The sequence below is a fragment of the Tamandua tetradactyla genome, chromosome 1 (genome assembly GCF_023851605.1).
Source record: "Tamandua tetradactyla isolate mTamTet1 chromosome 1, mTamTet1.pri, whole genome shotgun sequence".
Taxonomy (NCBI): Eukaryota; Metazoa; Chordata; class Mammalia; order Pilosa; family Myrmecophagidae; genus Tamandua; species Tamandua tetradactyla.
This window is the reverse complement of record NC_135327.1, coordinates 13,267,062-13,282,303: the sequence shown is the minus strand read 5'-3', so window position 1 is coordinate 13,282,303 and position 15,242 is coordinate 13,267,062. Positions and strand designations below refer to the sequence as shown.

At 52.8% G+C, this 15,242-nt stretch overlaps 1 protein-coding gene and 1 pseudogene across 1 annotated transcript; one reads left to right on the top strand and one right to left on the bottom strand.

Moving 5' to 3' along the window:
* Nucleotides 1–1,792: 1,792 nt before the first annotated feature.
* On the top strand, nt 1,793–5,645 carry SLC32A1 (solute carrier family 32 member 1). The gene is made up of 2 exons (XM_077159638.1): nt 1,793–2,185; nt 4,458–5,645. The coding sequence occupies exons 1-2, from the start codon at nt 1,793–1,795 to the stop codon at nt 5,643–5,645; spliced, it is 1,581 nt and encodes a 526-aa protein (XP_077015753.1).
* Nucleotides 5,646–13,352: 7,707 nt separating this feature from the next.
* On the bottom strand, nt 13,353–15,151 carry LOC143680088 (denticleless protein homolog pseudogene; annotated as a pseudogene).
* Nucleotides 15,152–15,242: the final 91 nt, after the last annotated feature.

Sequence of the window (15,242 nt, the reverse complement as noted above, 5' to 3'; positions counted from 1 at the left end):
CCACTCACTGGTCAGAGCCCTCAGGCCGTCCTACTTGTGCGCTGATGTGGGCTAATCTAGACATACTTCAGGGGAGGAGACTGAGGTTTCCAGAGAGAAAGGGCCTCGGGAGGGGAAATACTGGGGGACCCTTCCTTTCCTCTTTCCTTCCCCTTTCCCCTTCTTCCCGGGTCATAGCCGCCGGGCCGGACCGCGCGGTTTACTGCTTAGGGGAAGGAGTCTGGGCTGGAGCCCAGCTGGGTGCACACACAGGGACCTACCGAGCAGCGGACCCGCTCGCAGCCGCAACTACAAAGGGACTCACACAGAAACACCGACAGCACACAACCTACGCGCAGGGACACATATCCATTGCGCCCACAGACTCAAATGCGCACAAAACCATACATTCACAGAATATACACGGTTACAAAATTTCCCCTTTGCAATCACACACACATGCAGGCCGTAGCAACACCAAATACAGTATCTGTCTCTCCGTCTCTTAGTCGCGCGCGCGCACATATACGCACCCCATTCAAGAGAAACAGTCCAGGCTCGATGGCCCGGGCCACCGCGTTCGCAGCAGCGACGAAGCGCACCGCGCGCCTTGGGTTCGCAGCGCCGCGAGCCCTTCTTTCCTCGGAGCCGACACCCTCTGCGCCCTTCCGTCCGCGTACACATTCGCAGACCCACCCGGAGGCCGCCGAGGGCTGTTCTTCCACGAGTCCTGTCTCCTTCCAGCCCCCCAGCCCCAACGAAAAGAAAGCGAAAAGCCAACCTTTCGCCTCTATTCTGCACGCATTTGGAAAGCGGTGGGTTCAGGTAGCGACGTGCACAATCTCTTCCTTCGAGGCCGTCCTTGGACTCGCGAAGACAGCCCCAGAGACAGAGCTGGGGCCTGAGCATTCTTGAGAGGGGTCCATGTCGGACATTTCTGACATGGGGGGGGGGGCTTGCGGCTAGTTTTAAATGCCAGTGACCGGTGCCGGGGGGTGACCGACCCACGCCCAGAAGAGCGGCGCCGCGGGAGACAGGCATCGGTCCTGCTCGCGTTCCCGGCGCCCAGACCTATCTTTGGCCAGCGGATTTCGGGCCGCCGGGCTTCGGGACTCTGGAGGGGGTGATCCGGGGGCGGGGAACTGTAAGAATCAGCCCGGCCCGGCCCCCTCCCTCCCCGTGGCTGCGAGGTGGGAAGGGACAGGAACCGAGTTTAGCACCTCCCCCAGAAATGCAGCACTCCTGCCCCCCCGCCCCCGCGTCCCCTCCAGCTTCGCGCGCTCCCTCCCGCCGCCTTCCCAAGGGCGCCCTGCTCCTGCCCCCATCTCAAGTCTCCGGAATCCCTCTGTGCCCCCTTTCTTTTCTTCTTACCCCCTCCCCACGCCCCCTGCCTCGTGGTTTTTCTCTTCCTCTTCTCCCCCTACCCCCCCAACTCCCTCCCCACCCCCGCGCCTGATTCGGAGAGGCGGGAGCGCATTGGGCTGCGCGCGGGTGGGGGCGCCGCGCCAGCTTCGCGTAGCAGCTCTGACGCCGCCGCCGCCCTCCGCCGCCCAGCCCGCGCCCCGCGGCAGCTCTGCAGTGCACTAGCCGCCGCCGCCGCTCTGCCAGCCCCGCCATCCGCCTGCTCCAGCCCTAAGCGAGCCCCTAGCGCCAGCCGAGAGGGTCATGAGCCAGAGTGCCCCGGAGCGCCGCGGGGAGAGCGAGCGGAGATAGCGGCCTCTCTGGGCTCCAGCCCTCGGCGTCTCGCCGCGCGTCCCCCGCGTCCTCGGCCTCTTCTGTCCTTCTCCGGGCCCCCTCGGATCCCGCCGCTGCCATGGCCACCCTGCTCCGCAGCAAACTGTCCAACGTGGCCACATCCGTGTCCAACAAGTCTCAGGCCAAGGTGAGCGGCATGTTCGCCAGGATGGGCTTTCAGGCGGCCACGGACGAGGAGGCGGTGGGCTTCGCGCACTGCGACGACCTCGACTTTGAGCACCGACAGGGCCTGCAGATGGACATCCTGAAAGCCGAGGGCGAGCCCTGCGGGGAGGAAGGCGCCGAGCCTCCCGTCGAGGGAGACATTCACTACCAGCGCGGCGGCGGCGCGCCCCTGCCGCCCTCGGGCTCCAAGGACCAGGCGGTCGGGGCTGGGGGCGAGTTCGGGGGCCACGACAAGCCCAAGATCACAGCGTGGGAGGCAGGCTGGAACGTGACTAACGCCATCCAGGTGAGCGCGGGATTCCCAGCTCTGCCCCCAACCGAACATGGAGTGATCTCGGCCTTCCCGGGATCTCCCTTCCCCCATCCCTCCCAGCCCGGAGTGGGGGTCTCCGCCCCCAGGTGGTGTCCCCTCCCAGATACGCATCCCCTCCGACCCCAGCTTGTAGGACAGCCAGGCGGAGATGTGGCTAGCCAAATATACACATATCCAGAGACCCTGCAAAAGAGAGGGAAAATGGGGGGGGGGGGGAGAATGTGAAATCAGGAGTGGGGGCCCTGAGGGAGAAAGAAAATCAGGATCGAAGGAATGGTATTGCCTGGGACTTCGGAATGGACTCACAGCTGCATATTCCGGACGTCATGAGACGGGGAAATCGCTGAGCCTGGAGTCTCCTCCCCCGAGGCACAAGAACACAGGCACACATGCGTACATAGGCAGGCGCACATGCCCACAGCCCCCCTCCCCACGAACAAAAGCGCGCGCACAGGCGCAGACGACATGCCTCTCTCTCTGTACCACACAACTTATCCCCAAACGCACTTGCGGAAGCCTTAAAGCCCCCCCTACGCACATACCTGTACATACTAAGAACACACACATACACCAGTTTGAATTCAACGCGCCCACAGACTCATGCACACGTTCCTTTAGTGAGGCCCTGTTAGGGAAATGCACGCGAACACACACGTACAAGCCCAGAGGCTTGCACACACAAGCACATACAATTCACGGGCATCTCGGGATACCGGCGCAAAGGCTCACCTCTCTCGCTCCAAATCCCGGCTACACCGCAAACAGGCGGCTAGCTCCTCCTCGGGTAACCCGGGCGAAGCCCCCACCCCAAGGCTTCGAACGGCCTCTGGCCTCCAGGCCCGCCATATCTGCCCCCTGCCCCTCCCCCTCCCCACCGCCACCCCAGGGGGCGCCGAACTCCGTTGATCGGTTTATATTCCGCACAACGACTTGCGGAGCAGGCTGAGACCTGCAGGCCGCGGCTTGCGGAGCTGAGGAGGCCCTAACCCTAGGCACCCCGGGACCCCGCGGCAAGGCTCCGCGGCGTCCTGGGAGTTCCTGGTCTTTGGGGTGCAGAACCGGTGATTCCCGCAGCCGGCGGACGCCGCAGGGTTGCGCAGGGACCCGGCCTCAGAGGGACTTGGCGAGGCCCCGCATTCTAGGCGGCTGGAGCTGAGGCGCCTCCAGGCTTTAGGGCTGGGCCAGAGGACCACGCGGGACCCGGGGCCACGCCCGCCTTCATGGCCGCACACGCCTTCCCTTGGCGCGCCTTTGCAGGCAGCGTTGGGTAGGCCCGGAAGTAAGCCGGGACCGGAGGCTGGAGGCCCGCAGGCCGCCAGGACCCCGGATTTCGTTAGTTTCTCTTCCCTCGGCCCACAGCCCTTCCCGCCCGACCCCACGGCTTCTGGCTGGACTGCTGCTGCACTTGACCTTTCGCGCAGCGCCCTCGGGTTCTCCCGCAGGCCCCATCTGCTGCTTGCCTCGGCCACCCCCACTTAGTCCCCTCATTAAGACCTCGCCTCGACCTCGGTCTGGCCCTAAGAAATCCTACCTCCAGTCGTGCCTTTCCCCCTCCCGCTGCCTCTGGTCCCGCACCGCCACCTCCTACCCTGGCAAGGCCGCCCCCCAGCAGCATCTCTATACTCTCTCCTGCATCTTTTGCTCCCGCGGCTCCTTCCCCACCCTCAGTGTTTTTTCCTCTGTAGCCCACCTTCTTTCCCTTCCTACTGTCGCCTTGAACGTTTCCTTCTCGAGTTCGGGCCTTAAGCCACCCATCTTCTCCCATTAGCCCCTCCCCCCGCGCACCTAAATCCCTTCCCCTGTCTTCCCAGAGGCTTCGGGCCCAGCTCTCAACCTTTCCTAGCGTCCTCTTCCGGCCAGGGTCCCTCTCGTCCTTTCTTGTTTCCTCCAGCTCCTCCCGCCCCCGTCCCCACTTCTGGTCTTGTCCCCCGGAACCATCGCCAAGTATCTCGGTCCCCACGCTCAGCCCCCTTCCCACCTCCCAGCCATTAGCGCACCTCTTCTCATTCCCGCCTTTAAACACCTGCCTCTCCGTATCTGACACAACTCCCAGGCACCCCATTAGCACCACCTGCACCTATATTCCAGCCGTCCCCTTAACCTCTCCTCTCCAATGGCTCGGGACCAGCTGTCCTTCTTCTTAGCGTCCCCTTCTGGCCTCAGCCTTAAGCCCCGCGCCGGGACCCCTCTTCCAAGGCCGCAGTGGGGCTGAGCGCCCGCGTCTGGTTGCCTCTCCGCTTCGCAGGGCATGTTCGTGCTGGGCCTGCCCTACGCCATCCTGCACGGCGGCTACCTGGGCTTGTTCCTCATCATCTTCGCCGCGGTGGTCTGCTGCTACACGGGCAAGATCCTCATCGCTTGCCTATACGAGGAGAACGAGGACGGCGAGGTGGTGCGCGTGCGGGACTCGTACGTGGCCATCGCCAACGCTTGCTGCGCGCCGCGCTTCCCCACGTTGGGCGGCCGCGTGGTGAACGTGGCGCAAATCATCGAGCTGGTGATGACGTGCATCCTGTACGTGGTGGTGAGCGGCAACCTCATGTACAACAGCTTCCCGGGGCTGCCCGTGTCGCAGAAGTCCTGGTCCATCATTGCCACTGCCGTTCTGCTGCCCTGCGCCTTCCTCAAGAACCTCAAGGCCGTGTCCAAGTTCAGCCTGCTGTGCACGCTGGCCCACTTCGTCATTAACATCCTGGTCATCGCCTACTGCCTATCGCGGGCGCGCGACTGGGCCTGGGAGAAGGTCAAGTTCTATATCGACGTCAAGAAGTTTCCCATCTCCATTGGCATCATTGTGTTCAGCTACACGTCGCAGATATTCCTGCCTTCGCTCGAGGGCAATATGCAGCAGCCTAGCGAGTTCCACTGCATGATGAACTGGACGCACATCGCCGCCTGCGTGCTCAAGGGCCTCTTCGCACTCGTCGCCTACCTCACCTGGGCCGACGAGACCAAGGAGGTCATCACTGATAACCTGCCCGGCTCCATCCGCGCCGTGGTCAACATCTTTCTAGTGGCCAAGGCGCTGTTGTCCTACCCGCTGCCCTTCTTTGCTGCCGTCGAGGTGCTGGAGAAGTCGCTCTTCCAAGAGGGGAGCCGAGCCTTCTTCCCCGCCTGCTACGGCGGCGACGGGCGCCTCAAGTCGTGGGGGCTGACGCTGCGCTGCGCTCTGGTGGTCTTCACGCTTCTCATGGCCATCTACGTGCCGCACTTCGCGCTGCTCATGGGCCTCACGGGCAGCCTCACGGGCGCCGGCCTCTGCTTCCTGCTACCCAGCCTCTTCCACCTGCGCCTGCTCTGGCGCAAGCTGCTGTGGCACCAGGTCTTCTTCGACGTCGCCATTTTCGTCATCGGCGGCATTTGCAGCGTGTCCGGCTTCGTGCATTCTCTCGAGGGCCTCATCGAGGCCTATCGAACCAACGCGGAGGACTAGCGCCCCCCACTCCAGGTGCGCCCAGGCGGTGCTCCTGCGCTCCCCACCATCGTCACCCCACCCCGCCCCCACCAGCCCGGTGCGCCCTGCCGCCGCGCTTGGGAAGCCAAGCTTTAACATCTCTGGTTCCTAGTTTCTGATTATTTGGGGATGGGGTGGGGTGGGGGGTAGGGAGCCACGATCCATCGCGTCTGCGTTTCGGTTTGCCTTTCTTTTCCATAACGCCCTGGTTTGGTGGAGGGAGGCGGGGGCGCAGCTCGCAGGCGCGGGAATTGACCTTGGGGGGTACATTTCACAGCCATCCAGCGCTCGGAATCTGCAGCGTCCAAGCCAATTTCCAGCAAGAGCGCTTCCCATTCCGGAGACACTTCAACCCAGCAGCAGGAAAAGGCTGGCGGGGAAATCTGTTTGGGGTGGGCGATTTGTCTTGGGTGAAGCCGGAAGGCGAGAAGCCGCGGCGGGGCTGGCTTGCCTGCAGGTTTTCAGGAATCCAAACTCATCTTGTGCAATTTATCAGGTTGTGGAACTGTTCTGTGCGTGTGGTGTGCTCGTGTGAATAAGATGAAATGTATATCAGAAAAAAAAATCTATCTCTACTTTAGAGTGCGGTGCATAATTATATCCGCAAATAAAGAAGAAACAAAGGCGCGCGCGGCGTGGTGTAAATTCTGCGCGTTCGCAGCAGCCGGGATCCCCGCACCGGGCGCGACGCGGACTTTGGGGGTGGGCTCCGACGAAGACAGAGGGCGTGGAGGAGGTCTGTACTTCAAGAGTGCAGGGAGAGATCCAGGGAGCTTGGAGGTTGAGTCTCATCCACGCACCAAAAGGGAGGCGCTGAAGGTGTCAGGGAGACTCAGGAGAAGAATCGTGCAGAGCGGTCTTGGGGTTTTTGCGTGGCAGCTGTCTGTCGGTCCCCCCTCCCCAGCTGCTGGTCAAGATTTGTTCCGAACATCTTTGGTCCACCTGAGAGTTTGGTGGACGTTCTCGATCTCCAATTCTAATGCGCAATGCTTTAATGTACAACTGCCAATACATATGTCCAACAAATACATATAGATTGTGCCTGTAGCCAGGTGAAACAAACTCAGAGTTGCCCTCCTGGGATTTACAATAACCACACTCCGAAAGCCACAAAATAAATGCAGACTGTGAAAAGAGCTATCAGGGAAATCAGTAGTGAGTTGTAGCGAGTTGTGTATTTCCCAGGGCCCCCCAGGACCAGCCGCTAGCTTTGTCAGATACCTTCTCCCACCCTGTAGAGCCTTCCCTCAGATCCAAGTGGGATTTAAACATCCACGGCTAAGAGACTGGCTTTTCAGGCCCTGCGCCTTTTGGGTCCCAAGCTCCCCTTTTCTTGTGCAGACCGTTTGAGAATGTGTTTGCTTGAATTGCCCAGAGGGTGATGCTACCGCGGACCTAACTCCGCCCGCAGCACCCGCGGTGTCTCCAGGAATGAAAGTTAGGTACCGGGGTGGTTTGGAAAGGGTGTGGGTCAGACCTTCCCGATGGGAGCCGGGAGCTCAGGAGGTTCTGGGGGGTCTTCTCTCACTGCGAAAGAAGCCACGCGGGGGGTTCTTGGTCTCCAGCCGCTGAGGCTTTGGCTTGGGCGTGGTTTGGAACGATTTCTCCAAACCAAAGAAGCGGGCGAGTGCCCAAGTAGGGCACGGTTTCTCCTCGGCGTCGGGAGCGAGTGGATGGCTGAAGGGGGCCGGGGAGGGGTAGCGAAAGTGCGACAGAGCGTCTTGTGACGATGTGTGGCGGTGGGGGAGGCCGTGTCTGTGTCGTGTGAACGCCATGGTGAATGGGTGAGTGTGAGCAGAGCACCCGGGTGGGCGTGCTCCGGGACGCGCCGGCTACCGCGGCGACCTCGCACCTCCCGATTCTGCAGCCACCGAAGGGGAGTGGGCAGGAGAGGGGGCCGAGATTCCGCGCCCTCGGCCGCCGCGGCTCTGACGCTTTAAACGTCGTCTGTCCAGTCCCCCTTTGTCACCATTGTCGCGCGCTCAGGATCTGAGGCTGGCCAGAAGGCCCTCAGTCTTTCGTCCCCCAACCCCACTGGTTGGCTGATCGTTCACCACCTGCCCCACCTCCCGCGGCTTTTTGGGGTATCCACCGAGCTGGGGTGCGCGCTGAGTCGATGGCGGTCTATGACCCTCAGCAAAAGCCCGGGCCTCTGCAGTGGGAGGGAGCGTGGGCGCGTCGCGCTGCACCGCCTCGGTCCTTGCGGTCTTGAAAAGTACCAAGGACACCCGGCGGGGGCCAGCCGGCGGCGGCCTTCTGCGCGGGCTGCGGGGATCCGCTCCACGGAATCCTGTCTCCGGACTTTGGGCTCAACTTGCAGAAACCCGCCGGCTGCTTCCCGGGGTGCGGGTCCCGAGGTTGGCGGCAGGAGAGCCAGCGCCCCCTAGAGGCCACGGGGGAGCCCGCACCCTCGTCAGTGGGACACCGATCCCCGGACTAGCCTCCCGGGTGCGGGGAGAGGTAGGAACAGGTGGCCCCCAGCTCTCCGCAACCGCCTCTCTGCAACGGGCCTGGCTCGGCACCGGTAAGAATTGAAAGGAAGCATTCTTAAGGTCTCCTCGGGTCCGCAGGAGGCTCTCTGTCCGGGTCTGAGAAAGGGACGAGGCTCCGTTGGGGGGTCTTATTGAGGAGGAGAGGGGGAATCGCCCCCACGCCACCCCGCCCCACCCCTGGGGTTCCAATCGGTTCCCTGCAGTTCTTAGGACGCGGTCAGGCTGGCCGCGCTGCGGACACTGCTGAGCCGCACCTCCCCGCGTCTGCTGCCGCCGTTCTGTCTGCCGGCCCCGCCCAGGCAGCGGGATCCCCGCCCTAAACCGCCAAGACCCGCGTCCCCCGGGGGAACCCGGCAGTGGCCACCACCTCGGCCTCCGACAGCCGAGCGCGCTGCGGGCCCTCCGAGAAGCTTCTCTACCTTGGTGACCCGGGTAAGCCCTTCCTGCACTCTCCAGATTCCTAAAGGCGGCCCGCCTCCCCTCCCCTCCCACCCACCCGCGCCCAGTTTATGATTATTCCGATCTCTGCTGCTTTGTTTTAGGTCCTTTATATTTCAAAAATGTCCTGGCTTTTTTTTTTGCGTTTTAAAAGATGGTTTTAGTGCTTTTTCCATGTGCTTTTGAAATACTGTTTTACTGGTTAGTGCCCTTTTCATTCTAAGAAATGGAGATTTGGATAAGGACCCAAGGCTTTCTGATGTTCTTTTCCAAATTTTCAAGGATTCTGTATTTTTTAACATGCCTTGTAAAATAACACCCCCTGCCGCAGGGACAGGAGAACAGAACAGGTTCTGTTAGGAGGAGGAGAAGACTTAGGTCTTTCTGCTCTGTGGGGACCTCAAGGACAAGGGGTAGACAGAGGTTTCCATCAGAAAGGGTCAACTGGAGGGCGCCTCCCCACTGAGGGAGGGAGGGGAGCCTTCACCAACCCATGGGCTGAATGGCAGATTTATTGGGGGGGGGGGTAGGGTGCTGAACAAAAACATTGATATCGACTGAACTCTGTTTTCCTAGGACCAGAAAAATCTAAAGGGCAGAGCTCAGATGCGAGTAGAAGGAGAATGTGGTAGGAAACAGTCGTAGCCGCCCAGCCAACATATTAGTCAAAAGTGAGGATTAAATAAACACTTTAGGACAAAGACAGTTTACCACCAACAGCCTCTCACTGAAAGAACTACTAAAGGATAAACTTCAAGATGAAGGAAATTGAACCCAGAAGGGAAGAAGGAGATGCAGGAAGTAATGATATAGCTAAGCAAGTACTGCCTGTAGAAAACAATAATAGTATAGGTATAAAAAGTAGAACTAAAATTTTGGCAAATAATCTCTAGGATAAGGGGAGTGATTGAATTAATAATCTAAGATATTTTTTTAGTCAGATGAAAGGAGAGATACTAACTTTATTATTTTTTTCAACATTGATTACTTATTTATTGAAACATAAAAACAAATTTTCATAATTAAATAAAATTATAAGTCAATATATCAGCTTTTCTTAAGTATTATATATACATCTAACAACCCCCTCCCCCCATAAAAACCATGCAATTGTATTGATTACAAAACTTATTACTTTTACACTTAAAGTTGTTAAAAAGTATTATACCATGGATTTATATTTATGCTTTTCATCATTTCTATACTATACTCATTATTATTTCTCATTTCTTTTAGGGGTTGCCTTCCTAGATGTATTAGTCAGGGTACTCTAAGGATACAGAACAGACAGGACATATACATATAATGTAAATATAATGAGATTAATTATAGGAATTGGCTTATATGACTGTGGGAATGAGCAAGTTCAAATCCCATAGGGCAGGCTTCAAGCTGGGAACTCCGAGAAGGTTTTTGATGAATTCACCAGGAAAAGCTGGCTAGCTGAAGTAGAGATAGAAATTCTCCCTTTTGGCTACTAAAATCATCACTTCTTTTAAGGCCTTCAACTGATTGGATGATACTTCTCTCTTATTGAAGGCAGTCTTCTCAGTTGATTGTGGATGCAACCAACCACAAATGCATTCAACTTTTTGTTGATTTAAATCCATAAAATGTCCTCACAGTCACAATCAGGACAGTGCCTCTTTGACCAAAAAACTGAATACCGAGAGATACTAACTTTAGACTTAAAGATAAGTATGAATGTCTAAATTTAAGGATAGCCAGCAGCACTATCACCACCATCAAACAACAACAAATGGACAGATAATGTTTAACTTTCAAGCCTGTAAAGGGAAAAAGAGGGAATAAAGAAGATATGATCAATTTAGAAGACAGGTAAAGAGAAGGGAAGGGAAGAGAAGGAGAGAAACAGACTCTTCTGGTCAATAGAAATCATAATAATGGATAGTGAAATATATGATTCAGTAATAATAATAAAGAGACTACACTGTTCAGTTAGAAGGTAATGATTCTTATAATGGAAAAGAAAACCGAACTATATTCTGTTTCCAAGGGACTCAACCAAAACAAATAGAGAAAGTTTAAAGTAAAAAGATGGAAATAGGACAGGAAATACTAATCAAAATAAAGCTATCATAATTATAATAGTGTCAGACCAAAGAGCCCTTAAAGCAAGAAGCAGCATCAGGGATAAACAAAAGAGAAAAAAAAGTACAGGGAAGAGAATTCTATACTTGGTGTTTTTAATAATAACATAGACTCCAAATATAAAAACTAAGGATAAATGAAGTAATTCACAAGCACAGTGGGAAATTCTAATATACCTTGTCTGATATTAAAATTAACCTTGCATTCTTTCCTTTTGTTTGCTTTTGCTTGATAAGTCTTTGTCAGGACCTAAACTTTCTTTTTTAAAGTTTTATTTTTTTTATAAAGTTATACATACCCATAATTTAAAGAATAAATTAATTCTATAACGGTTGTTAAGACAAATAACAATCTTTAGTCCTTTTCTCCTATTTCCCTTTCCCCAACGCAGCCACTTTCACCACTTTCAACTTTTACACTTGATCCTTTTAATACTTGCCTCAAAGTTTCCAAATAATATTCTTGTATGCTAGTTCTTTGTGTGTGTGTGTGTTTAATTCTGTTTTAGACCTAGCTTATTGGCCTCCCACAAAAGAAATGAGATTTTATTTCCTTTTTTTCCTCTTCCTCCATCTACACACAAGTCCACGTGCCAACTTCCTCATTCTCCCAGGATAGTCAAGTCATCATTTTGGTTCGCTTAGTGCTCAGCATTTACGTTGTATGATTTGTGTGCTCATCAGAGCTGGGGCATGTAGTAACCAACGATTACTCTTCCTTTCCTACACAACATTTCATTTTCTTGGGAGTTGCTTTTTGTTTGTCTCATACACTTATTAATTACACCCCAAACTTTCTAACAGTTGTATAACTATCCTCAATTATTTCATTCACATGAAACAGGGTCTCCACTTCCTTTTCCTGAAGAAGTGTCTCCTAGAGTAGACCTGCTCCAACCTGGCCAGGTGTCCTCGGTGCCTGTCGCACAGCTTCATTGGGGTTCTCTTACTTCACTTGTGTGTTGCAGCCCCTGTCTCCTGTTTCCTATGCACTTCCTCTTTATTGGCTTACTACCTCTTTTTAGTTTAATTTTTGATTGCAACCGCTCTATTCACCAAGCAAAAACTCCCTATTCTCTTGTTTTGAAGGAGTAGATTCTTACGGTAGTTTCCAGACTAAAAGGAAGGGTATGGAAGGTAAATCTTTGATACCTTGGATGTCTTTAAACATCTTTATTCTACTCCAGTGTCTGAGAGTTTGGCTGAATTTTAGCTTGTAAATAATTTTCTTTTAGAATTGAAAGCACTTCTTGATTTTTTTCTAGTTTTCAGTGTGTTGAGGAGGTTTGAAATTGATCTTTTTCATGTGACTATTTTCTTTTTCTCTGGAAACTACTGGATGTTCTGTTTGCTTCTAGGGTTCTGAAATTTTATAATATGCCTTGATGTGGATCTGATTTTATCCATTTTGCTGGGAAGTCAAGGATTCCTTCCTCTTTCCACCTTCTCAGAGGTTTTCTCAATTTTATCTTTCAATCCATTGTTTCATTTTCTCATTTCTACTCCCTCATCCCTCATGCCCAATCCCAGAAGCACTTTTATTTTTGTTCTGTAAACATAGCAAACTGTTCTTGTTTCATGGATGTAGTATCTTTCTTTATCTCTCTGAAGACATGGTAGTAAAGATACTATATCAAAGTCTCTTCATTCCACATAATCTTTTTCTTCCTGGTTGATTTTTTTTTTCTGTTTGTATGTTTTTGTCTCTAGGTTTTGTGTAATGAGCTTTTCTCAAATATCTGCTCATTTTGAAGACTGGGTTGCTGAAAAAGCTGATGCACAGTTTGGAGTCCATGGGCTGGGCCTGTCGACTGTACGTTTCACTGTTGGGTGATCTGCATGTACTCTTTGTAGATGACTCATTACAGTGTATTTAGAGTTTTCCTCCTGTGCTGGATAGAATCCCCAGAGGGAGAATGGAAGAGTCTTCCATTCTCTTGCTATAGGGTAAAGGCCTGGCTGTGAAGTCTTGGGAGCCAAGTTGGAGTCTGGGGTCTCAGCATTCACTATGTATATTCACTTAATCCTCCTGTTCTTAATTAATATCTCTATCCAGAGACTATTTGGTTTAGCCTCTTCAGAGAATAAACCTCCAGTCTTCTGCAGGGAGTTAGGGAGGGGATCTAGGGACCAGGCTTCTTCCTAAAACAGTTTTTAACCAATTCTCTTTATTTTAGTCACCCCACTTTTACCCTCTCTTACGGAAGAACCTTGTACCACCAATTCCTGAGGCTTTATTTTTCATAGTGAAAAGACGATACATTTCCAATAAAATTACACTTGTTTGAGACAGAACAGGTCCAGGGGTCTTCAGTGGAGGATTTGAAATTGTTGAGGAGGTTTGAATTCCACTGCTGTGGCCAGCAGACACTTATTCTCTATATGTACAACATTTCAAGGTGACAAAAGGACCGTCTTGTTTTTCAGCCCTATGAGCTGGTGTGTCACTATTAATGGAAAAGAGGCATAATTTAGAAAATGAAGACTGTTTATTCAAAATGCTACAGAGTACTAAACTTTTACTTTATGAAAATTTATCTGCAGCATTCATCCCCAGGAGGCTGCATTTAACATTCCCAAAGCAGAACCAGACTAGGCGAATTTCAAGAGTTGGAAGGATTTTCTCTAAAAACAAAAAGATGGTAGCTTTCTTAAAGACCAGAATTCTAGAGCAACTCTTTGTTATATTTTTACTTTGCTTTAGGCAATCAAAGTTCTGTTAACTACACTCAGATTAGAATGTATAATTCTGTTGACTGTTGAGGACTGCAGTGGCCATCTTGGGACTTTCTACGGAAGTATGTACAGATGCTCCTCATGGAGTGGGAGGAACGGCAGCCAGACCTGGTGATGTCTTTCCACTCTGTCTTTTGGATTTGGGGGGGTTGGGATGGTGGTGAACTTAGTGAACATGACGCTCAACCTTCCATTTGGCCGCATGGTCAATAACCAGTTTTTATTCTCTGGGGAGCTATTCCTTTCTCCTGCCTCTTCAGACTCTCCTCCACGAGATCTCAGTGGAAGAGGCAGTGTTCCATGGCCTTCTGAAATACAAGGACTGGCAGGAGAAGGAGACTCCATGATATGCCAGCACCTTCAATTCTCCTTAATTTGCTAAGACCTAGAGAGTCCTTATCAGTGTTTCCTGGTTACCAGCAAGGCAGCACAGATCCAAATGAAGCTTTTCAGCTCTGAGATCAAGTTCGGTTACACAGCTGCAACTCTTCACACACTTTGGTTTCACAGTCTCCAGACAACTTGAGTCTAGCCTCCTTTTAACTCTGCTTCAAGCGTCAGAGCAAGCAGCTGCTTGAGATGATTTCAAGGCTCAGAGGAGTAAGGGCTTTTCTTGGAGGTGTGAGCTTGGTCTCAGAGGCAGGAGATGAGGAAGGTGTTCGGGTTATCCGGTTTCTAATTGACCTCTTGAAAGATGAGAGTGGCTTGGGAGAAACAGAGAGATGGAGGCTCTTCTATTGATGGGTGGCCAGGTGTTGGCAGGAAGGGTTTTAACAAAGAATGTGGGAGAATTCGAAGGAAGAGGGAAGTCTCCAGCACAGCTTGGAGCATAAGCTGTTGATGATGGTGAGGAAATGGATGGACTGCTCTTTATCCTGGGAGCTTTGGCAGGAGTATTCTGGCCACTTTGTTACTGTTACTAGGCTCTCTCTCCTCTTTTTTCTTTTGTGAGGCCCAGCCCACTATGGAGAATTTATCTGCTCCTGGTTTCTCCTCTAGGCCTCTATTTAAGTGCCAGATTTTCAGTGTATTGTCATCAGAGCAGGTAACAATCTTTGTGCAGTCTGATGGACACCAGCACACAGATGTGACCTCTTGAGAATGACCCAGAGCACAGTGAGAGGATGCCAGGGTGTGGGAACCTTCCAGATATAGATGGCTTCATTACTTGAACCACTGATCAGAAACTGGTCACGTGGACCCCACTCTTGACACCAAAATCTGTTTTAGTTTGTAAGCTGCCAGAACGCGATATACCTGAAACTGAATGGCTTTTAAAAAGGGGAATTTATTAAGTTGCAAATTTATAGTTCTAAAGCTGTGAAAATGTCCAAACTAAGGCAAGGCTATAAAAATGCACAATCTAAGGCAGAATTCCCCTCTGGCTCTGGATCTGTAAAACTCAGAACAAGTTATCTGCTGCCAATATACAAAGGCGGGACAGTCACACAATACATATTCCCATTTCCATAGGGAGAAATTGGAAGGGACCCTGGGTCACTGGACCCAAACAGTCCTGAAAATCTGCAGGGTAAACTCCATTAGATTTCAGAGTCTGAGAGTCATTTATCCTCAGTGCTTTAGAAAGTGGCACCCCCACCATTTCCGAGGGCCTCCGCAGCAGCCTGACTCTCTCCACTGGGGAGACCACCTTCACCCTCTCCAAACATTGGGGTCATACCTGGGCTCTCTGTCTTCTCTGGGACATACACTCGACTCCTCCTGAGCAATGGCGTGGCAGCCAGGCTCACCCCAATCCCCAAGGAATGTGCTCCACACTCTCCAAGGCCTGAGGTGGC